Raw genomic sequence first — 25,388 nt, 5'->3', positions numbered from 1 at the left:
GCATATCTCACGCCTTCACTATCAGAGTGTATCAGGTGTCCTTCTTCCCCTCAGTTCTCAGCCAGAATTCAGCGTCCAGGGAGGACCTACAAGGCTGCTGCACTGAGAGTGAAAAAAATGTCCCTGGCATACCAAGCCCTGGACAAGGTCAGGCTTTACAAAAGGAAGAGTTCAAGATAGCCCATGAGGAGCTGTTGGTCCTCACTTGAGCTATCCCAGAGCTAGACAGACACATCAGCTTCTGAGATTTAGGTCTTTCAAACTGCTCTTTTCTTTTTTGGATCCACGCAGGATCTTACCCCTGACCTTCACAGATGCAGGGCCAACCATCAGGAAGTCTGCTGTTTATCACAGGAGAGCTGGACCACTCAGAGCAATATGCCCACAAATTATCACACAGACCAGGGATCTGTGCTAGCTAGAAGATGGGAGACACTGGTGATAGGATATGTGTTGTAAATCCAAGAAAAATTCAGGGAGAAGATAAACTGGTCTCCCAGCTTCCGCTGAATACTTAATCACTGAGCCACTGCATGAGAGAGACACACCTCCACCACTTACCTGTGAATGCCTACTATGATGCAGGGAGCTGATGATGGAGATGAGATGCCAGGTAGGCAGAATTCTGTTTTTTTTAATGAAAAGCCTTAGGCATTTATGGAATGGGAGTTAAGGCAGTCTCAATGTCCACATGAACCCTGCTCTTGATCTACACCAAAAAAGCTTTATTTACTAAATAGATGAATGTTTCTGAAAGGAACAAAATAGATATTACAGTAAAGAGGAAAGCACATTGGTGGAGATAGTAAGAAATCTGTACCTCTGAAGCACCCTGGCGTGAAACCGAGCTTTCTGAAGGCCACAAGCACCCTTCCTGGAATGCAGAAGAAAACAACAAAAGAGGAAAAATTAATAGATTGCATCACCACCCTGCATCTACACCACAACTCTTACAAGCAGTTAGCTTCTACAGACTGTCTGTCTCCACCTAAAGAGAGGCAATAAACAAGTAACATCCCACCAGTTTCTTACTAAAACTAGAGCAAACAGCAGCTCTGCACCCAAGTAAGTCAAGCTTGGTCTGTTTTACAAGTGCCAAGACACCATCCACAGCAGCCATCCTCACAGGCTGTAAGGACACAGCAAGCCAGTCGCAGCTATGAGTGCAGCAACATGCAGCGATGACAGGAGACACTTCAGCACTTGTGTGCTGAGTGGGCGCCTGTCACCTTCCAACCCATGATGAGGCCGCATCAGCAGGTCCAATGAAGCTGACCTGCCAGCCAGGATGCCAGTTACAGACCAGAGCCACAAGTTTGCAACAAAACCTGGCATCTGTAATGTCAGTGAAGTGACAGTCACTCTAAGCCCAGGTATATTCTCATCAAAGCTGTCAGTTGCCCAATTCCCACCATAAACAGTAGTTAAGCAGCTAAGGTTTCAGCCACCAGTTCCCCTCCCTCTTCAACCACTTCCCCAAACACCTTCTCAGGCCAAAGTATTTTCCCTCTCATGCCTGGAAAGGCTGTACCGGCACTCAGGGCAGAATAAAAGGGTAAAGAACAACATGTCAATAACAAAAAACAGCTTAAGGTTCATCATTATTTTTCTTCTCAATTCTTTAGAGTAGCAGTAACTATTGCAAAGGATTTATGTCACTGGAAAATTTCGAAGCTGAAAAGAACACATCAGAGCAGATATATGGAAAAGAACTTCAATCCTGCTGCAAAAAATCAAAACATTGTATGGTCATGACTATTTTCTTGGTGCTAATTCAAGTTTTATGCTTTTATAGACACAAGAAAGTTCAGGAACAGGAAGGAAAATGCATACTGTCCCCAAAAGCATCACCCTGTATAGACTACTTTCAAATCTTACTGTACTGCTGCTTCTCACCATAGCATCTTTCAACATATTTCAGATGTAAAAATAGAACTAACTAGATGTTCATCATTGATACTCAGAGACCAAAAGCCGTCTGTGATCTTGTCAGGAGAGTCCACTGCAGAGAAAAGCTGCTTTAAGAGGAATCTCCCACAGGATTCAGCTGTTAAGGGAAATGCTTTGAATAACAAAGCTGGTCAATCACTTCTCTTCTGTAGCTTTAGAGAGCAGAGATAGAGAGGCTGACAATTACCATTATTCACAACATCCCTTTGCAAGTATCCCCATTTGCAACAGCCTGATACAAAAGACAAATCTTGCTTAGATTCATGTATTTCAGTGCCTATATAAGGTTTTGCCAATAGAAGAAACTGTAACTGTGTAACTGTATGCATACATGTATACGCATACCTTATACCCACCTTCCTTTTCACCCCTCCATCACCCAGGTGAATATTTTGAAATATCTGAGGGTATATTTGCACAATTAAAGACAAGCAGCTGACCCAGCAGTCTCCAAGCCTGTTGCAATTCTTAAGTAAAGCATGTTAGTCAAAGCTAAAGTGCTCAATTAACTGCCCACAAACTACATGCCATACACAGTACAACAGCAGATTCCCAAGTGATGGCTTGAAAAATACGACAGTGTGTAGCTTTGTGCTTATTGCAACTGTCTTAGTCTCATCTTTAATGTGTTCAGGCTCAGAAGAGAGGAAAAAAGGCAAAACCAAAGGCCCAACCCAGGAAGGAATTCAATCCCACTCATGTTACTTAAACTCCCTGATGGTGGAAGTGGAATCGAGTACTCCCATCCTAGGGCCCGTCTCCCCTAAGGCAGGAGAGTAAGAAGAGCCAGAGGACATGGTGCAACACATGGAGAAAAACTCCTTGTGCTGAGATGGAGCAGGACCTGCACGCTCAGCCTAGGCACACAGACTTAGAACCAGCAATGCCTAACAGAAACAACTTGCTACAAGAGTGGAGATGCCCATTACTTTACTGGGCATCAACATCTGCTACTGATGCCAGTACAGTAAAAGACCCTGCCTGGAGGCACTGCAGTTGCCAGGGACCCCACCAAGTGCAACCAGGTTGCTGGGAGAGGTGGACCAAGACAATGAGACCAAAGGAGCACAAGGCTCTCCCTGTTCTGGGCTAACTACTTGAAGAGGTAAACAGTTTGGGATGCCCCTGAACTCCAAGGCTGTGAGATCCTTAAGGATGCAAGGATGTGTGATAACATGGCCTCTGTGACAGCGTGTTCTACAGCCCACCTGGAGCTACTCACTTCCCTAAGGTTTCTTCTGGAGAGAGCAGTGGGCTAAATAATTCATTTGGCAGCAGCCAGCCCCCAGTAAGATCTCTATCCCAGGAGCCAGAGGAACAATCCAAGCAGATGGCTGGGTAGCATATGCTCAGCATGCCCACACTTGGAAAACACCAGGCTCACACACCACGTGCAGACCAACCTCACCATGCGTACGTGGCTGGTCCAGTACCACAGCACAGTATTCTCATCATGACTGGAATAAGCCCAGACTAACTGGCTCAATGTAGGAAAAGGCACTACACTCTTACATTGTGCATGGGCCAGTCTTAAAATGGACAGCGGGAAAGGCAAGGAGAAACGGAAGGAGTTAGCAGACTACTAGGTTTCCTGCACTCAGCTATGCAGGAATCCCCCTAGTAGGACATGAACTTACTGTACAGTAACCTGCAAGGACAAATAAAAACATGCACTGGATAGATACAAGGGTTGGTGCCCACCTACCCCACTGTTCTTGGGTTGATGGCAAGGGGTTTAGAGAAGAAGAAAGGGAAAACCTCAGTGTTGCAGAAGGGAAATGTACCTATGACTTCCCCCAGATGTAAGAAGTAACATGCTGGGACTGCCATGAACAATCTGGGTTGACTTACACTGATGGAAAGCATTATTTCTTGCTCTCTCCTCATCCCTCTACTTACTGACCTCCATTTGACAGCTAAAATATTTCCCTGTGCTCAGATCCATGAAAATCAGGTAAGAACTGACAGCATTTGTATTTATATTTCTTTATACTGTTCCTCTCTTTTTACTATTCAAATTACTAAGGCAGATCAGCCTAATGATAAAAAACTACTTTGAACTTCTTTTCACTCAGTGACTTCTCATCCCACTTCTCATCCTGTGAGCAAGACGAAGCCAGGCACAGGCAACAGAGCTCAGCACCATGACTAACCAGCTGCCAGGCCTGGCACAAGCTCACAGCCCCAGCACCCCGCTGCATGGCATTGTGCCGAAAGGCACTTCCCAGCTAGCAAATCCAGCGCTGGCAGTCCTGCTTGATGCCCCCCTCACACCCAGCACCCAGGGATATGTGCAAGTGGTACTCGGGTATGGGCAATCAAGGCTAAACCTGAGGAAATGCAATTTACCTGTTTTTTTCTGTGGGCAATATATAATTTACCTGCTTCTTATAGGCTCTCAATAGCTAGCCACTTCAACTTGCTCCTTCTTAAAGAGGCTAAGGGTCTTCAGGCGTGAGCTTCAATACTTAAAAGTAACAGGGAGAGAAAGCTTATACATTAATTCCCTATATTGTATTTATTTTTAACAGTGTTAGGTTTGGGGAATTAAAAAGAAGTCATCTCCATTGTAAATCCTAGCTCCTACAAAGCAAGAAAAATCTTAGGGATCCAGCTATGCCTTTTGCTGACCTTTGCCATTCCTGGGTTTTACAATAATTTACAGAAATTAATTTTGTGATTAGGTTTTGAAATAACAGCATCATTTAATAAATTCTGCTGGGTGATTACTTAATTATCTTATGGTGAATTATCTTATGGTGATGATTATTTAGCTCAATATTTAGAGCTTAGGAGACTGGATAAGCCTAAGATAATTTGCCTAATTTGTATTTTACAAAGGTTTACAGCCTCTAGAATTAAACAGTTTAGAAAGATGACTTTTTGAGGGCATTTTTAAATACGATGCTTCCTGAAGCATGCAGTATCATCCAACCACCTCAGCTGAGCATCAGCATATTGACAGACAGCAGGCAGGAAGAACTTTTAACTCTGGATAAGTTAAAAGGATAAGGTAATTTTTAACTCAGGGTAAGGTAAAAATTTATGCTCAGTAAGAAAAATTCCTCAAACTATAATAAAGCAAAACCATCTCTGTGCTGGTTTTGGCTGAGACAGAGTTAATTTTCTTCATAGTAGCTAACATGGGACTATGTTCTGATTTGTGCTGAAAGCAGCATTGATAATGCAGGGATATTTTCATCAGTGCTTACGCAGAGCCAAGGCCTTCTCTGCTCCTCACACCACCCCACCAGTGAGCAGGCTGAGGGTGAACAAGAAGCTGGGAGGGGACAAAGCCGGGACAGCTGATCCCAACTGACCAAAGGGATATCCCACAACATATGGTATCATGGTCAGCAATAAAAGCTGGGAAGAGGAAGGGCGCTAAGAGTTATGGTGCTTCTTCCCAAGTAACCTTTCAGCCATCCCCAAGTTTCCTGGGGATGGCTGAACACCTACCTGACCATGGGGCATGACGAATGAATTCCCGGGTTTGCTTTGCTTGCATGCACAGGTTTGCTTTACCTATTGAACTGTCTTTATCTCAACACACAAGTTTCCTCACTTTCACCATTCTAATTCTCTCCCCCATCCTGCTGGAAGCAAGCAGCAATGTGGTGCCTAGTTACCAGCTGGGGTTAAACCATAACAATCCCATATAATCCAAACTTTTTTTTTTTTTTTAACTGACTCTTAAGGAGATTTTCAGTTTTTCCTACACTTCTAAAGTTTCTGAGAAATAGAACTCCGCCTGAAATTGTATTTCCTGAGAAATAAAAGTCAGTTTTTCATCTTCTGAGATGAACTGGAAAGATTAAGAAGGTCTCTCTCTTCCCCACAATTATACTCAGATTTTTATTTTATTATTTTTTATATGTGTATATATACACACACAAAAATACATACACCTCTTTTGCAAATAAGTGTTTCAGATAGCAGTGTAGTTTCTGATTTTGGCCCTAGGTGGTACCTTACACCACGTTAAAACAGTGGCTTGCTCAGAGTGTTCCGGGAAGGCACATGAGCTTATTCCTCCCTGCCTCTTCCTGGGTGATACAGACCACTGCAGCTATGAAGATGCAACATTTTCCCAGGCAAACAAACTATTGTGCTGTCCCCAACAGAATGACAAGTATCGCAGCAGGACCACTCCTTCCTTTAAAAGCTGTGTTTCCCCTGGGGAAGGAAAGGTTACAGTGTCTGGCACAGCAGTGTACAGTACCAAGGAGAAGTATTAGAGATGTAATTATGGAGAGTGCCAAACTTCTCACATGTAGTGCACCTCCCTACACTTAAAGCAATTATTTCTGTTACTTAATGCTTTAAAAGTTTTATTTCCTCAACTTCACAGCACTTTACCACTTTAAGTAATCTTAATTTTATCCCAGTGAAAGAAATAAGTACTATTATCCTTCCTCCTTTGTTTGGAGATGAAGCAAGTTGCCCAAGGAGACACACTAAGTCAAGAGCCACCCAAAGCTGGCGCTCCTCACTTCTAGTCCTAACTGCAGATTTCCTAGACAATCCTGCCCTTATTAAAAAGATGCTCTGGCTTTATTGTGGTAGAGTTCAAAGAGCAGCAGTCAGCACACACTGTCCCTCCTGGCAGCACTCTCTGAAGAAAGGCAAGCTCATGTCCCTCATGCAGACAGTGGGAGAACACAGCGCACATCCAGCTCCTGCCGACCAATGCCCGGCACCAAAGGAAGATTTGGCAAATCAGGGTGGTCTACAGCACTCACACTCTCTCCTGGGTTCTCGTTCCCAGTGGGAATTTCTTTCTTCTGCACATGTCAGTAGAAAATGAGAATGAGTGGCCCAGGGATGCCAGCACGGAACAGAAGGAATAATGCTACCACCAGTAGGGAATAATTTAAAAGGCCAAGAGGCAAGGCTAACATTTGAAATCACCAACAAATCCCTGGAGTTGTCAATATTATTGAGTATTTTCTGACACCCTCCTGACGTTACCCTTTTATTCTGAAATAGCTGTTCCAGGAAACAGGGCAGTATTTTCCTAGCTGTGCTCCTAGAGCTTGGCAGTCTAGATGCGCACTACCAATGCAGGTCCTAATGCAAGCTGACCAGCCCCAGCAGCAATGTTGCCCTTGGTGCTGGGAGGCAGGGGCTGGTTAGGGTGAGCATCTTGTGTAATGAATGGCACAGACTTCGCTACCAGGAGTGAGCCTAGGGCAGTCCAAGTGTTCAGTACTCCTTCAATACCCACTTTATAAGAGAAAGAGACAGAAGCCACCGGGATGGGGAAAAGGAATGAATTTAGGGACATCAGAAGCTCATTAAGTTCCTAAAACTTGTGATTGCAGTGATATCTTCTTTCTAATACCCAAATTTCTAGACTTGGAAGACAATGAGAAATTCAATTTCCAGGCTGCTTTTTATTTTTTGTTTGTTTTTTATTAGTTGGGGTTTTTTTGGTTGGTTGGGTTTAACATAAAGGAAGTTCAGCCAGACAAAGAACACACACACAAATACCTTTTATTTCATTATTTTGCAAGCCTGACCCCATGGAGTTTTACAGGTGTGAGGTTGGCAATAATAAGGCAGTAGATAATTTATCTGTTCATTTATATTACACTTTCTAGAAGAACCAGAATAAGAGATATCATCTGTTCAATAGTTGGTCTTTATGAGGCCAGAAATCTGTGCAATTCAGCCACAGCTCAGCTGTTGGAAGGCATTATAATCTAGAAATAGGACAGGCTTGAAGGAAAATTGAAGGTAACAAAAGGACAAAAAAAGGCCCATCTGAATAGGAAAGGCATTGTTCTGCATCTTGATACACTTCTACCCCAGTTACGTGAAGGGGGGCTCACTCCATAGTTCACTACAGGAACTAGCCAACAGTCAATTAATTTGCTTTACTGCTTTCCTTTAAGAAATATGGCTGAATTTCCTCTATTTCCATTCACTATTTCTCCACCAGCAGAAGGCCTGAGTCAGAATGATATTTTCTCCAGACATTAGTAGTTAATAAACATTTAAATCTGTTTTCAGACTCTCTATACCATTAAAAGAAGAAAAAAAGATTGCCTTGGAAGAGAATCCACTTATTGATAGCATTTGCACACAGAACAAGGCCTGCCTGGTTAAAACAGAAATATATTTTTAAAGAGTATAATCTAACCTGCACCTCAGTGCTCACACTATTTGCCTCATGCTGCCGTGGACAGTGAGAACAGACTGGTCCTTTCCGGTTTCACATGACAGGGCAAATGCTTTAGTTTCTCTACCCTTGTGCACCACAGACTGCTTTTAAGGTCTGCACTGCAAGTAGCACACAACCAGTTTCTATCAGAATTTCCTTCTAACACCTGAGACAAAGAAAAATTCAAATATATTTGACATCTGACCTCAGAGACCTCTGAAGTCCTGCTCCGCACAAATATGACCTTTTAAGAACAGCTTCAGTTTATCAGAAATCCACATGAGTAATACTGATGACAAACCTACACCAGAGTTTCTGGAAGGATTAGTAACTAGTTCTTGCCAACCAATAATCAATTTCCATGAAGTGCTCACATGTCTATGATTATCATTACTTACAATGACACCACCAAACTGAAACTGAGTCAGTGTTCTAGAAATGAATAAAGAGCAGTTCTGGACAGTAAAACAGCTCTTAAGTCCCCACTGCCAAACTGCCTGTTCTTCTTCACAAGAAGGTGATGTTTCCTCTCTGTTGTGTCCAAGAGAAAAGGCACCACTTGGTCTGATGACAGACAATACTAACGAACCATACAAAGGAAATAATGGGTTACTTCATGCATTTGACAGCTTACTGCAGTTTTAAAAGATTCGTGAAGATGAAAATGCATTTCCTTTATCTCAAATTATTTTATTTTAGGTACTTGTAGCAATTATAGCTAACATTTTTCAGACAGGAGTGTGGTTCTTTAATTACAGCGTCCATTTCAAAGCAACATTCGAATTAATCTATGCAATTTTTCCAGCCCTGAAGTCCACAAGGTTAAGGTTTGACAAGTTCCAGTTTCATCTGTAACCAAATTAGAACTAAAAATTCCTGTACTATCAAAGCGCTAGGAAATGAGGCAACCTCTCCTTGAGAAGACAGCTCCTTTCTCCCCTGTGCAGCCTCCAACATAAGAGCAGCTCAACCCCAGCAAAAGGGTGCAGGTGATGCCCTAAGTGACAGCTTTAGGAGCCCTGCATTCATCGCATTTTACAGCTGGTTTTCAGGAGGGAGCCGCCAATTGCCAGGGGCCCAGCCCTGGCTGCAGCATCCCTGCCTCCTCACCTGCCAGCACTCCCTCTCCTGCCTGGGCACTTTGCTCCCTGATCTGGCTGAAATCTAACTGAAAAAAAGCAATTAGTGTTCAGCCAGACTGGCCCCCTGAGGCCTCTCAACATGATCTTAGCAACTTCCTAAGGAGCACAAAGAAAGAGGAAACATAGGACTGTGATGGAAAGAAAGGTGAGACTGTGTGGACTTGCAACTGGTGTAAGCCATTATGGGACCCACACCTTTCAGTTACAATCAGAAAATTTTTTTGACAGTGAAATGAAATCAGGCTGTGAACCCAGAGCTGCTGCCAGGAATTCAATGCATCAAAAGCCTCCCCTCTTTGCGAGGGGAGGCCCCTTGGCCATCACAGTCAGAAAAGAGGCCAAAGGCATCACTCTGAGGACATTGAAAAGCACATCAGAAAAAAGGACCTCCCTGCAACATCCACAGCTTTAGAGCTACATCCCAAGGTCAGAGACACCCTTGGGGTTAACCCTCACATGGGAGCAGTGCATCCCACCCAGCAAACTCCTGGGTAACTCACAAGGCAAGTTACATGCCCGTTTACTCTTGGGTTGACTAAAGACAGGTTTAAGTCTCAACTGAGATTTGGTCTTAAGCTCTGTAAAAACACATCTTAACCACTCCACATCCTTGAAGGGATCATTTTCCTAAGATTTTCTTGCTGTTTGAGTAAAAAAAAACATTACATTTTCCTGGGCCCCTACTCAGCCACTTTGGATCCAGCAAACAGTTACTGTGGTTTCACAAAACAGTACTAATAAAGCCCCAGAATATTAGTTAAGTATATGAAAAGTCACAATGTATATTTCAAATCTTCATACCTCAGGTCATCTCCATTAATTCCCCCTCCACTCCCCTTCAAATTACAACAGCAGCAAACAGGATGTCATATCTAAGCTTCCAAATGCAAAATGAAAACAGGCTACATAAAACATAGCAGGGTCTGAAAATAAGACAGTGTATCTTAAATTTATTTCAGGGTCTTTTTTCCTACTGACAAATACAACCTCAGCAAAAGACCCAACTATAGCAAGTATTGAAAAGTGACATTGGAAGTTTTTTCAACAGTTGCCTGTACCAGAGCTCCTCAGGAGGCTGTGCTGCAGACCATACAGCACAAGGAAAGGAATGTGGTGCAAAGGGCTCATACTCACCGTCTGCAAAGTTTCTTCCTGTCTTCTGCTTTGGCTCTGTCGGTTGATAAAGGAGCGTGTCGAGAGTTTGTAATGGTTCAACAAGCAGATGATCACTACCACCATAACAGTTATAACCACAATTATAATGATGATTTGAACAAACTCCAGTTCAGCTAAAACACAAAAAAAAAGAAAAGGAAAATGTCAATCACACATAGAATGTTACCCATCAAAGCAGTGATTTGAAACACCCTCAGTATTTCCTCAAGATTGATCTGGAGCAAGATGTTCCTGCTGTTCATTTCACAAAGTTTTGCGAAGCACACTGTTCTAAAATGTATGAAAATTATTTCATTTTTGGCCAGTGCCAACCAATCTGTATGAAAAGCTAAGAAACTTCTTGGTGATCCTTCTCTGCAGCCTTTACAGATAATAAACTCTTCAGCAGAAACACTGCAGGCAAGCCCTTTGGATAATACCACAGTTTCATGGGGGGGGGGGGGGCGAGAACACAAAAACCAACCAAAGAACACCACGTATGAAACTCACTCTAATTTAATAGCCACCCGCAACACCAATAGAGTCCAGAGAGCCCCAGAAGCTTCAAAGCGGAGGCCATGCAGAAAGAAATCGGGACACTGTATATAGTAAACTATCCTTAACTTTTTATCAGCTAAACAGCATGAAAGCTACTTAAATCGAGTGGAGCACGAGACTTTTTCCTATTCAATCTACATGCAATGTCTTTTTCAATTACTTACTTCTCCCCTGCTAGAGTGAAATTAACTTTTTTAGGATATTCCCATTTAGGTAAAAATCAGGAGAGAACTGGTACTTTATACAAGATATGTTCAACCACGGTTAAAAATGAAACCTGGACCTTGGCTGTTGCAAGAGATACAATTACAATGAACTTCATCAGAGCCCATCACCTGATCAGAAGTCCTGGCTATACCATAAATATTAAGTATATTTAGAAATGAGTCACTCTTGCACCACTTCTGCTATACAGGAGCAGCAAGCACGAGCAACGTAAGGGGAAAAAATTGCCCTTTGGAGTTACACAGTTGCCGATATTTCTATGGAAACTGCATTGCTCACAGGGGATGCTCTCATCTTGAAAGACAACTCCAGTAAATGGGAAGTCATCTTTGGTTGCTAGGCTGGTAGAAAAAGCAAAGCAGCAGCACAAGTTGCTCAGTTTCAGCACTTTCCAAGAACATCGCTACTTTTGGGCACCAAAACAGGAACTGAGGGAACCAGTATTAAATTTGTTTTTCAAAAGCCAATGAGGAAAGAAAGATAACAAAACATAAAAAGACAAAGCAAACGTTGGAGAAAAGCTCTCCCCTCCCCATCTCTTTCACTTGCAGTCATCCTCAGCCTTCTATGTAACAGCACTACGCTTACACAAACACAACTATGAAGCTAAGCTAGGAAAATGCTGTTCACACACAAAAATCCAAAGTGACCTGCAGTGGAACTAAAGGAAACACAAGGCTGTTCCATTATTCTAAGATCTCTTGTGAACAAAACCTCATGCTATGGGCGCTGCAGTGTGCAGGTGTCCAGTGGAGGCTGGTGCAGAGGACCAGCTGTTTGTCACAAGTTACCAGTGGGCACAGGCACTCCACCATCTAAGTACTGAGGTTCTGCAATCGCCTCAGGAGTAGTAACTAAACCTTTTTTAAGGCTAAGGAGAGAGTAAAGGGCAAAAATACATTTATCATTTAATTTCTCTTTGCTGTTAAGTACCATCCACTCATCATTAAGACCACCAACGTTTTTAAAACATGCGATTAGCCAGTGCTTTGCTCTGCCTTTGCTATCAACCCCACATGCAGTGCAGTGATCCCTCTTATTTTTTTCTCCCCCATCTTTTGCATCATTGGAAGCTAATGATGTCCGCACCAGAAGATCAAAAAGCAGAAAGCATAGAAATAACTAAAAAACAAACCCACCAAAAACAAGTTTAAGTAAAAAGTAATTTTTCCTTGGCTCAGCAGCTCAGAATACAGACTTGACACAGTTGACAACTGCTGCAATTCACACTCTGCAGCTACTGAGCACTAAAGGGTTTCTTTACCCAAAACTTTTTTTGGGGGGAGTCCATGTAATACTTTAGACTGAAAATTGAAAGACTGTTGCTAAAGGGCAACACGCTAAACAAGCAATGTTGATTTAGGCTTTCCTAGAATGCAGAGATCGCTGGAATGACATGTTACTTCTCTATCTGCCAAGGGCAGTCTTCTAAATTTATCAAGGCCCCAGCATTTCAGTGGCAGGGGACAGTACCCCTCCTTTAGGAATAAGCAACTGGGTGTGTGAGCATTCCTCTGGGAAAGGGTAATCCCTTGGAAACGTTTGAATAAAACATGGCCATAGAATAAAGAAAATTAAACCCATGGCACATAGGTGTGAGCACAGAGAATTTTCCAAGTCCAGCTTTACATCACGAACACTAAACCACAAAAAAACACCCTACTGATGTTCAAGAGGATTTTCTCACTGAAGAGCATAGGGAAAGGAAAGGGGAAGGTAACTTTTAATCTCTCCTTCCTCCTGACTGGCCCTCCTGCTACTCATTAGGTTATTAACAGGAAAAGCAAAGAGACAAGAGCAGCAACAACTTGTATTTGCTGGCACTGCTCGGAGCAATCTGAAGAGTATGTGGCAGCTGCTGACATAGACTGGGGTCATGCTGGCCCCCGGCTCGCCTCCTGCCCTGCTGCTGGGTGCAAAGGGCCCTCGCCACCATCTTCCCAAAAAGCATCTCCTCCTCCCTGCTTTTCCTACAAATTAACTGGGAAAGAGGTTTGGGAGGGGAGCTTTGGGAAGAGAAATTATATGGTTTTACCTCCCCAAGTCTCTGTCACACTCACATCTGTTTCTTTACACGCAGGTACTAATATTTAGAACACGCTATTTTCCCCCAGGAGAATATTTTTCATGGCAAAAGCACAAAAGGAAAGAGACAGCTATATATTGAATGAAAACACCTTCACAGAGGAGTATATTTAAAAAAAAAAAAAAAAAGAAAGAAAACCAATTTATAACTCTACCAACAGCCACAGAAGTGCCCGGCCCGTCACCCGAACCCTCCCGAGCAGACAAGACTCCCGTCCCGTCCCGCCCGGCGCCCCAGGGAGGCTGCTCTGCAGGGAGCGCTCTCCCAGCGGGCTGGGCTGTAAGTTATCGGGTGTCGCCCCAGCAGCCCGGGGCCGGAGCTGGCAGCCGCCCCACCGCGCAGACACGCCGGACGAACGAGCGGGTACCTCTTTCCAACAACAGGTCTTTTAACCGCGCATCCTTCACCGCTGTCCTGTTAAGCCGCTCACTGGACATACTCGCCTCCGGCGGAGGGGGAGCTCAGGCCGCTCCGCCAGCCCCCGCGGCGGGCACCGCATCACCGGCAGCCCCGGGCTCCATCCAGCGAGTGGAACACCGCCCTCGGGCCGCCCGCTCAGCCCGGGCTCACTGACTCACAGACAGGCAGACAGCCAGCACCCGTCCTTCTCCCCAGCGCACCGCAGGGCCCAGCCCCGGCGCTACCGACTACCAAGAGCCGCCGGCAGCGGGCGGCGCGCCGTGAGGCGGCCGCGGGCGGGCGGGCAGGGCCGGACCGGGGACAGCACCGGCCACTCTCGTTCCACCCCCACTCCGCGTGTGCGCGCACGGACGGACTCGAGAGCCGCCTTCCTGCCGTCAGCGGCGGGGTCCCGCCGCGCTCCGCCCGAGCGAGATTAATGATTAAAAATAAAAATAATTAAAAGAAATAATCGACCGGCGAGAGCGAAAAAAAAGGACAGGGAGAACCCCGCGACTGCCGGCCGCGGGGCCTGCCAGAGCCGGAGGGAGGAAGGGAGGGAGCGAAGGAGGTACGGAGGAAGGAGCGTAGCGTAGCTTACCGGCGCCGCCGCCCCGCCGCTCTTTAAGCCCGGCCCGGCCCGGCGGGCGCTCGGGGCGCCCCGGCTCTTCCGCCTGACCCGGCCCGACGCGCCTGCGCCGCCGCCGCCGGCACCGCCCCCCCAACCCCCCGCACGTGCCCGCGCCCCGCCCCAGCCGCCGGTCCCGGCCGAGGAGCCGCGGTGAGGGTCGGGGGAGAGCAAAGCAGTTTGCGCTGCCCGCCCCGTCCCCGTTCACCTGGGGAGGCACCGGCAAGGAAACCTCCCGCCGGCCCGCGCCTCAGGTGCACAGCCAGCGACAGCAGAAATCCCCGCGGGCAGCACGGCTGCAGTTCTGTTATGTGCAGCGTTGTGGGGAGAGTCGTGGCGGTGAGGTACTGGGGAGACGCGTCCTGGTGTATTGTGAAACGATGACCACCAGAAGAAATCACGCCTGTAACCTCCAGAAACAGTTAAAGAGAAACACAGAGGGGAAGGGAGAGGATAACACCGGAGAGTTTGAGACTTGGGTTCCAGCCCCATGTGTGTTTCTTTGGCAAAACCCCCGGCTCCAGCAGCGCCTGTCTTCCCCTGCCCCAGCAACAGCCGCTCTGGACTATCAGTTTTTGGGAAGATCTATCGAACCCGCAGTCAGAAAACCATAGGAGAGGTCAGCAGCAGGGACCTGAAGGCTGGCTCCACTGCTCACTGGGGCAGCGCAGCCCCACCGGAGTCCCTGCCACTGTCATATCCCTCGTTAGCACTATGTCCCCCACCTCCCGGGATGTTCCTCCTATTCCTGCTTCACAAGCATGGCCAAGCCCTCCTCCCGTTCCTAGTTACTTCTCTGGATTGCTGTACCATTGCCAAAACACCACGTAAGACCTGCTTGTCTACATGAGCAGGAAAAGAGTCCATCCTCTGGTCTGTGCTTATCCAGGTCTTGGGAGCTGCTGAAGGCAGAGGAGCCAGGCTGCAGTGCCGTCCAGGCTCCATGTCCCACTTCCAGCGGGATGGCTGGCTCAGCACCACCCCACACCAGCACTGCTCCCCATCACAGGTCACAGCCACAGCAGTCCAAGCCTGCGGACACACTATGGGGCTGACCAAGGAGACAGAGCCGCTGCTCCACACACCCTTCTGGTCTGCAAACCCCATGGACCAGTCTCAAAGGGGTGGCCATGAGGAAGATCATAAGGGGAGACAAGGGGTGGCCATGAGGGGTGAAGGGCGGTTGTGAGGGGAGATCATGAGGGGAGACAAGGGGTCGCCATGAGGAGAGGTCATGAGAGGAGAGGAGAGGCAGCCATGAGGGAACATCGTGAGGGGAAAGGAGGGGCAGCCATGAGGAGAGATCATGAGGGGAGAGGAACGGCAGCCATGGGATGTGAGGGGTGGCCATGAGGGGTGAGGGGCAATCATGAGGGGAGATCATGAGGGAGTATCATGAGGAGAGAGCAGGGGCAGCCATGGAGCGTGAGGGGCAGCCATGGGGGGTGGGGGCGGCAGCAATACGGTGTGGGCCACTATGGGTGCAGATGAGGGGTGGCTGCAAGTGGATGTCATGAGGGACAGCCATGAGGGTACATCTTGAGGGGAGATCAGTTTGCCCTTAGTGACATGGTTTAGTGGTGGTCTTGGCAGTCCTGGGGTAACAGTTGGACTTATGATCTTAAAAGTCTTTTGCAACCTAGTTGATTCTGATTCTATGATTCTATGACTCAAATTCAACGAGCAAAAGCCAGGAGGAGAAAGAGGCTGAGAGGAGCAGACCTGCTTGCAGTCACCCACCAAGCTAGCACGAGGAAGAGTCAGGCTGGTTAAAATACTAGGAGACACATTCTGATACATATATCCACTGCACACAGCAGGGCCCTCTCGTTTGGTTACAGGCTATCCCCACAGTATGGATTTATTAAACCGCTGTTGACATTTAGCTCAATACTGCAAGGTCTAAGGCCCCAGTCCAAACAGTACAGTCAAGCTGGGGGACAGTGATTGTGGTCTGTAAATAAATATCCTTTGAGAGTTCCTAGAAGAGCAGAATGAGTTTAATGGAATGCTTTTGTGCAGGTGGACTAGTAACTGACTACAGCACCACTACCACCAGAGGGAAATAATTCAGTACAGATAGCAGATGTGGCGCACCTTCAAAACTACAATCTTATCACACCTGGACTTCTTGGAAAACAATTAATTCAACAGACAGGCCTCTCAAACATGGCTAATAAGAAGGACATGGAACTGTTGGAGCAAGTCCAGAGGAGGGCCACGAGGATGATAAGAGGGCTGGAGCACCTCCCATATGAAGACAGGCTGAGAAAGTTGGGGCTGTTCAGCCTGGAGAAGAGAAGGCTGCGTGGAGACCTCATAGCAGCCTTCCAGTATCTGAAGGGGGCCTATAAGGATGCTGGGGAGGGGCTCTTCATTAGGGATTGTAGAGGTAGGACAAGGGGTAACGGGTTCAAACTTAAACAGGGGAAGTTTAGGTTAGATATAAGGAAGAAGTTCTTTACAGTGAGGGTGGTGAGGCACTGGAATGGGTTGCCCAAGGGCGTTGTGAATGCTCCATCTCTGGTGGTGTTCAAGGCCAGGTTGGACAGAGCCTTGGACCACATGGTTTAGTGCGAGATGTCCCTGCCCATGGCAGGGGGGTTGGAACTAGATGATCTTAAGGTCCTTTCCAACCCTAACTATTCTATGATTCTTTGATTCTATTGTATAGGCATGACCCGCTTTGTGTGTACAGAGGTGCTGCTGAAGCTGGTTATCTTCCTGCTGCAAATTCTTGTCAAGGACTGAAGTGTCAAAGTTTCTGAGCCAAAGTTTGACTCACATACATCATTCCCAAACCTTAAAATGAGAAGCTGGTTTCAGATAAGTGTAGTTTAAATACTATAAGCAGAAAACAAAACAAAATTAATAAATCAGTATTAATGCTGCTCCTTCACTTTGGTCTCCTACAGTTGAAGCCTGGATGTTTGCAGTGTTTCCAGTTCCTGAAGAGCATTAACCTACAGCATAAAATAATTGTTTTGGCAAGACTGGGAATTTGGCACATAGAATGATACGTTACATGCTTTACTCCCTCTCTAGTCCACTTCTTCCCTACCCACCAAAATTTGTTTAATATTATTCTGCAAGTGCAGGCACAATGACTGCAAAATGGTTACAGACTGTTGCATCCATAAGCAACACACCTCACAGGCATCCTCACGAACATCCTCAGAATAATATTTGGCTCATTACCTATTCAGTATGAATTTATCATCAAGTTTTTACTGTGAATCAAGCCCTTTAAGGGCCGAACAACTGTGCAGCAAGTGCCAGATAGCCATAAAAGCTGCTCAGTCAACAAGGACAGGGGACTGACTTCCTTCTAAGATTCCCCTCCCAGCAGCAGGTTCCACCATGACCTCTGAGCAGGATGGCTGCTCTGGAGACAGGGTTGAAGCTCCCTAAGCAGGCTTTGGCACACTGAGTCGTAATACTTCTCCACAAGCCATTACAAGCCTAGCGTATCGATGATAAAGCCAAGCACTAGTTAAACTTGGTAAACTTTAGGTGAAATTTTATAAAGGATGTGTTTACTGACCTGTCTCCTCAGTCTTGACTGGGAAAACAAAAACTCATTCTGGAACCCGCAAGAACAAAAAACTTGATTCTTTGTTTTACTAATAGTAAAGATGTTAATCTCTTAAGTGTAAGAAAACACAGTCATGCTTTGATGACCAAGACTGGACAGATGCTGCTTTCTCAATATGAATTTTGCATTTCCGCTACTTAATCCTTTTTTTCTCTGCTTCTCTGAAGATGTTACTGATGGTGGGTAGGCTCCTGGCCAGTCCTTACTCTGAAAAGCATGAGAAAAACCACAGTCTTGAAACTGCAAAGTAAGGGGGTGTTTCCTCCTGCCTGCAGTCAGCCCCTTGGGGTCATTTGTGTGAGGAACCTGGACAGTGGGGAGTGTGCAGAGGTGTCTCCCCCTTCCTGCACTGTGATAACCATACACATAATTTCAGCCCAGAAAACCATCTGAGATGGGCACAAATCTACAAGCATTAACAGATGGGAGCAGTGTGGAGAGATTAGCGACACAACCCAAAAGAAGCAAGTTTGGTGGAGGGATTTAACACAGAGGAGGACAGCATCTAAGATGTCTAAATTAACTCCCAGTTAAAGCTGTTCTTCACTCTCCATTAACAGAAAGGATTGTGAAATTGATTTATATCTTTTTTTTTTCTTTTCTTTTTAATCACCCTTTGGAATCCTCCATTAAAGAGCTCCATCCAAATCTTGTTACCTAGGAAAAGCAAAGCAGTTCTTCATACGCATAGTTAGTCGCACAGCCTGCATGGTCCATGTGCTGGCCATGTGTGCGATGGTTTGTTTTCCTGTGCTGGAAGGAGGGTTCAATCCGGGACACTGAATTATAACACGCTGTTTTAAAAGTAATCACCATTTCAGACCTGACTAGCCCTAGCTCTGTTTACACTGGCGAGTGAGAAAATCTACTCATGAATTATCCCCACTGCAGTTCTATTAGTCCTCACATGCCGGCTTGACACAGGCAATTTACAGTCGTCTCCTCCAGCAGGGTTAAATGGTACACTGAGCATAATACGCTGGCCTTGTTTACCCTGGAGATTACGCTGCTGGTAACTTCTATGCTCCCCTGCCACTGCTGAAAAACAGGTACAGAATTTCCTAGTGCTGATGCATAAGGAACAAGAAACTCCATGCAGGGAAAGGGAGCTGTAAATCTTAAAGTGATAATCAGCCCAGGCTACTCAGACCATGAAAATGTCCCTAAAGGGACAAAGTACCTGGAAGTAACCAGAATTTCAGGCAGGTACCCATTATGCTGAACACTCTTATACAGTGGCTTCCACTTATTCTAATAATTGACTAATTCAATCCTCCATTTAGTTCTATTAAAAACTCGTGAACAAAATCAGCTGCACTGAAAATACTGCAACCCCTTCCATCCGTCATTTTGATCATATGCCATAGCTTTTGGCTTATTTTGAGCTCAAATCTAATCAGTGCTTGTAAAAATGAGCCATTTAAGTAAGAGAAAAGGCAAGAAAGGATCATACTGATTTGGGGTTTTTTATTATTCCTTTGTCATTCGGGGTTCTCCAAGCAGTAATTGCCATTAGTACCTGGTACTGGACTCTCTGTGGTTCAGCATGATTACCCTGCCTAAGATCCCCGTGGTGGTTTCCAGGTAATTCCCAGCAAGTACGGGAATGAGTCATCCCTCATTATTAATTTTTTTTTTTTAATCCCATTCAGACAGGAGCTAGAAGAGATACACTAAGGACCACATTAAAAAGCTGAGAGATCACATTATGCATTATCCTATCATAGGAACAGATGAAAGTTAAATGAGAGACAGAATTAGCATGGGTGCTAGAATCTATGCATATGCAAGAATCCACCTCCAACAAAAAAATGAAAGCCCTGTTGTAGAAATATAGGTTGCTAAATAAGCTATTAGTGGTATTTTACACACAAAAAGGAACATTGATTCTTCCACTAAGGAACACTCTGGAGTTGCAGAGAGTCTCCTGCCAGGTGGATTATTCACTCCATAAATCTCAATTGCCAACAAACTCCTTGGCAGTCAGGAAAAGAAAACAATGGGCACTTGAATGCCGATTAACAGACTATCAAGATATTTTAGTACTTTCTGGCTAAGGTGTGTGGAAGGACTTAAAAAAGCTGGACAGTGCAGAAACCCTTCAAGATCATAAGAAAACCTAGCAACCCTGGTCTAAAAAAGAAACCTAAGGGCAAGAAACAGAACAGAGATAAGGGAAAGCAGAACCAGGATTATAATAAGGTACTAAAAATATAAGTAGAATGTGAAGAGTTGTATTTTATTTCTGACATTAATATAATCAGCTGGTTTAGAGATATCAAGCTCTGCCTTACCGATGGTGCTGCCTGGTACCTGAATGGAAAGGATGAAGAGGGGAACCTGGGAAAAGTATCCAAAGAGATATGGGAGAGAAAAGGAATCCACTTAATGTAAAATTTGAGGTCAGTTGTGACAGAAAAGTAATGCTTTTAAAGAACTACAATGCCAATATAAGCTGGCATTAACATTTGTAAGTGAGTAAGGGAAATATGTAGATACTGAAAAATGAGTTTACAAGCAAAACAAAGGAATTCTCTTTGTTTTCGTTTATCCTACAGTTTTCTTATCATTTGTCTTTCAGCGTTTACATACATGCTGTCTGGATGTGTAATCATAAGGGAAATTAACCCTGGATAACCCCATGCTGCAGCACTATTACAGAAATTGCTCTAGAGAAAACAACTCTAGGAATAAAATGGGGGATGTTCATCGGAAATCAAGTGAGTCACAGACACGATAGGTCTGAAGGATGGGAAAATCTCTTCATGAGAACATGCCATTAAACATTACAATCAAGCATAAAATTGCTCTGCCACAGTATTTTGTTTTATTTGCATTGTTAAACTTCTTCTCCTAACAATAATGGATAGTTTATGGCACTAATGATTTATACAAAAGGAGCGGTGTAAATGCATTCCGAATGGGCGGCTTCTTTCTTAAGAATTGTAGACTCAGTTTCCTTCAGCTTGATCGCAAATTGGTGACTCACACAAATTTCACATCTGCCTCAGGATACAATGGCGCAGCCTCTAAGGAGGTTTCATGATGGATTAAGTTCCTATGGTGCAAGAGAGGTGTAAAAACTTATGCTAATTTTAAAAAGCACACTGCATTTCCACGAACTGCCACAGTGCAAAAACTATAGATGTGTTGCCATTAACAACTGTTATCACTAAATCCTGTATGGCCATTTTACTAAGTTCATTACTTCTAGCTTTGGCAGCCCCACTTAAAATACAACACATTGATTATATACAATTTGTGAATGTGCATGCACACAAACACAGATTTTCCCCAATAACTCAATGTAATTGATCTGGAGAAGGGAGCCATAGTTTAAGAGTATTTAAATAGGCCTGCAAGACACATTCACCTCACATGTGCACCCCCAAAAGAGATGGGGACTGATATTTTTGAGATGCAAAATTATTTGGATTTACTACAGTTTATAACTCACTTTATGAAATAACAGAGTATTTTATTCCCAATCTGCAGCATACTAAAACTCTTAAGTCAGGCTCCCTCAAATAGAAATCAGAAGAGTGGCATAAAACAACACTTTGGGACACACTTTGATCACATCTTTCCAGTGTTTTTTTGACCTTTACATCAAAAGGAAGGTATTTGTCAACTCCCTTGATTCCAGCAGCTGAAGCATTAAGAAACACAATTTACGTAAAACCTTGAGAACTGACAACATGGGGAGTAAGAATCAGAATCCAGTCAAGACTTCTTAGGCCAGCAAGAAAGAGAATAAGTGCAGATATATGTACTCAGCTCATGGGGAAGCATCAGGAAGTTTCTAATGCGCTTCCTTTCTGACTAATAGCCTAAGTGGGTGTGGAGACAACAATCCTCACATAGGAGATCTGAGGAGGAGACGGAAGAGAAAGTCCACAGAGAATGTCGGTCATCGGATGCTTCCTGCAGTCTTTCCATAACCACTTATCGGGAGCCAGTTTTAACGCATCAGCACAGGCATTCCTCAGCAAGCAGCAGCGTTTCTGCTGCTTCCTTCAGACTGGCAAAGGAGTAAGACTTCCCAAAAATACATCCTCTAGAAAAGAGGGAATTAGGCAAGCGAGCTCAGCGCTCAATGGGAATCGGATACCTCACTGCTGCTGCTTGTGAAAAGCAGACCTCTGAGTAAACCACCAGCGAAATGACAACCACGTTGCAGAAGCCACCAGGCTATTTTTACCAAAGCAGAATATGTTATCTTTTCATTTTGTATAAAGGCAATAAAAATTCATAAGATTCATGCTCTGCATTTAAAGAGAAAAGCTTGGTAATACAGCATTCAGACCACATGGTTTTTAACATTACCATGAATGGTCTACGTTCTTCAGTCTTTTGACATGTTCACAGGGATGGTGTTTACACTGACTCGTTCATAGTACATCATATCACATTTTAATGATTCAGTTCGGCTCTGACAAAACGAAACATCTGCCATAATTTTGTCTTTCGTGAACTTTATCACAATTAAAAATCTGACGTTTCACCAGCCTGTGTGCCAACCGAGAAGCACGCCAAGTTCAGCTCTTCCTGATACATACAAATGCGTGCAGCATCAACAGCTAGTACCAACAGCACCAAGCCATCACTGACTTGTCAGATCCCACCACAAAAGAGAAAAAAGATCACAGTTTGTGGGCAATAATTTCATAATCTTGATCTGGTTTCCATATGACAGAGTGCAAGAGAGAGAAAGCGGGGGGGTTGGGGGGGGAAGGAAAAAAAAGAACGCTTCACAGCTCTGTGTGATGACAACATAAGATTTCTATGTCTTGCCCTATTGCAGCCAGAAAAATATTAAAGCAGCATGTCAAAACTGGCATAGCTTCTAAAAAACGATTTCCAAACATCGCTTGATGGACAGCACCCTAGCAACTTGATACGAAGCTTAAATCCGCAGCTATTTTACATAAAATGAGGCCAATCCCACCCAATGCAATGACAGTATTCTTGTTTTCATCTGAATTACTGGTATCTACAAACTCAAGCCACTTCTGAGACACTGCACACATGACAGGAATGCAGCTTGACCATTTACCACAAAGACCACCAACCTCTTGTACCCTGCTAAGGCCAGGGTAACTGTAGTACCTCTATGCAGCTCCAACAACAGTCATTTCAGGATGGAAGCCAAGAGCCAGAAACAAAACCAGCAACATAAGGATACACGCAGTGCAGTACTGCTTCATACGTGGAGCAGCAGGGTCCCACTGCTCTGCGGGCTTTGAGCCCAGGCAGTTGGGAGGGATGGATGTTTCTGAACAGACTCCAGGTCAGAGCTTGGGTCTCAGTGAGGGTTGAGAGGTGTTTCCTACCACTGGTCCTCCATTATTTTTTTTTTCCTGTGCTACCAACATACTACAGGATCAGACAAGGTACAATTAAACTTCAACAGTCTCACAGGAGGACTTCAGGGACTGAAAGAAAATGAAAACCGATCCTGCATACAGAACATACAAGACTGCCCCAAATGCACGACATAGGAGATGTTTAAGGATGTCTACTAGCTACATGGTCTACTAGCTACAAGATCAGGCTGAGATTCAGCTTCTCTCCCCGGCTCTATCACAAACGTGCTGGTGACCTAGGCAAAGTCCCTTCAGCTCTCCCTGCCTGTCCCGCCTCTCCTCTCTCTCAGTACCCCAGCAGCACCTATCCAGCGCTTCCACAGAGCACAGCCTCACTCACTTCAGGCTTCACATGCTGCCTGATAAGCTACCTTTGAAGATGACATGTAAGCACCTAAATCACAAAGGTGCATTTTCAAAATCTGTGGTAAATGGACGGGTGCCCTTTCTCAATGAGCAAAAGGCTGTCCCTGAGTGGCTGCAAGGGCATTTTCCTATGTGTGACAGCAAACCCCAAAATTTGTTTGAAATCTCACCAGACACACAGGGAACTGGCAGCTAATGTCTCTTACAGTTGGTTGGTTGGTATTTTTGGATGGGAGGCTGCATTTCATTCTGTGTTGCCACTCTACGACTGTACATCCGACACTGTACTGAGTCACTGACAGCATTTTTGTGTAGCCCACTAAAGAGATACCATTACACCCTGTTTGGGTGGGGTGAGACTTTCTGGGTAAATCTGGCTGGAGAGGAAGTTCTCAGCGTAAGATACTAGTTCTCAGGGTTACAGAGAAACCATGCTCTCCCACATGTGCACGCACACAGAGAGCAGAAAAAGCATGTCCACGCCCTCTTGGTTCTCCATGCCACCTCATTGGGGTGGCAAAACTACTGATGCTTCAAATTTGGCATGGTCCGTATTTTTAATAAAACCCATGGTTTTCATTATGATTAAGGTAAAGGATGAAAACCAAGTTGTTAGGCAGCTTCCAGGGAAAGGGCTGTGCTTTCTGCCCAGCCTGGGAAGGGACAGGCAGAGCACACCTTCCAGACTGCCTCTAGGCAAGCGCAGGATAGACACAGCCTTCGGGAGAAGCAAAGGGCAGAGAGATCTTTCCATCATCGCTTTCGGCCTAAGATCAAGGGTCTCTGCTACACATCTGATCTGTTGAGTTTTAAGCCAAAGCTGCAGAGAATCAGCCTGAGCCAGGCAAGCGCTTTGCAGTGTGCATCTGTGAGCCCCTGCCACCAGGACCACTTCATGCATTCGTGCAATGATTCCAGAAACAGCCTTGACTGCTCACCCATTAACTGTGGGACGTGAGTCAGGTTTGCAATGCTGGCAGACAGGCTATTTTTACCACACTTGGGATGTGCTGTCACAAGGGTAAATCCCAGTTGCAGATTTACCAAAAGCGCTAAGGAGATTTGTCTGGGATTTCAGGACGCCCTGCATCCTGATCTGCATAGCAGCTCAGACCAGGATTTTTGCCATTCAGAAGTCCCAGACAAACGGCTCATGAGAGCATTCAGTTTGCCAGCACGGTGCGTGTTCAGTGAGCGTGCGGGGTCTGGGATGTGTCTGACATGGAGGCACATGCTGCCCACCTGCACATGGAAGGTATCTCAGCGCCACACGCACGCTGTGCACCAGACTTCATCAAACACCTATGTGCACACAAACACCCCCTCTCCCATGTACAGTGTCTGGGCACATCAGACCACAAGGACCATGCATGTGAACTCCCATATGGCAAAGACCTGGCTGCCCTGCCCCTGCCCTCAGGCAGGGCAGTATATACTCCCTGCACATCCCACACCACTCCTATTTCTATAGTCTCAATCAAGTGCAGCCCAAACTTGCAATTACTTCCCTCACAAAGTTTACCCTCTACAGCAAGAGCTTCCTGTCCCACCTCTGTTCTCAGGGATCTGATCCCCTGGCTGCAGTAGGTGCACAAAAGGATCTCACAGGTGAAATCTCAGTTAACCCACCACTGATGGCTCATAGACGAAGTTTAAGAACTGTTGCCATACAACACTAAGGATGTCAAAACTGTGTTTCTGCTGATACCTGCCGTATTTCCTGCCTTGGAAGCTGCATGTCATCATATTAGT

The 25,388-nt window shown here is 45.2% G+C and overlaps 1 protein-coding gene across 6 annotated transcripts in view; it reads right to left on the bottom strand.

The window, feature by feature from the left end:
* LDLRAD4 (low density lipoprotein receptor class A domain containing 4) overlaps positions 1 to 25,388 on the bottom strand; it is a 305,806-nt gene that overhangs the window by 10,170 nt on the left and 270,248 nt on the right. For 2 of the 6 annotated variants that reach the window (XM_030486634.1, XM_030486644.1), the window contains 2 exons: positions 10,393 to 10,547; positions 821 to 874 (listed from right to left, as the gene is read on the bottom strand). In XM_030486634.1, the coding sequence (XP_030342494.1) occupies positions 821 to 874; positions 10,393 to 10,547 (209 nt within the window). Of the gene's footprint in view, positions 1 to 820; positions 875 to 10,392; positions 10,548 to 13,649; positions 14,263 to 14,282; positions 14,388 to 25,388 lie in introns of those variants that run through there. The other 4 variants (XM_030486683.1, XM_030486663.1, XM_030486673.1 and 1 more) reach the window with 4 other exon arrangements.

This window comes from Strigops habroptila, chromosome 1 (assembly GCF_004027225.2).
Source record: "Strigops habroptila isolate Jane chromosome 1, bStrHab1.2.pri, whole genome shotgun sequence".
Lineage (NCBI taxonomy): Eukaryota > Metazoa > Chordata > Aves > Psittaciformes > Psittacidae > Strigops > Strigops habroptila.
Note: the sequence above shows the minus strand (reverse complement) of the source record. Positions and strands in the feature narration are given on the sequence as shown.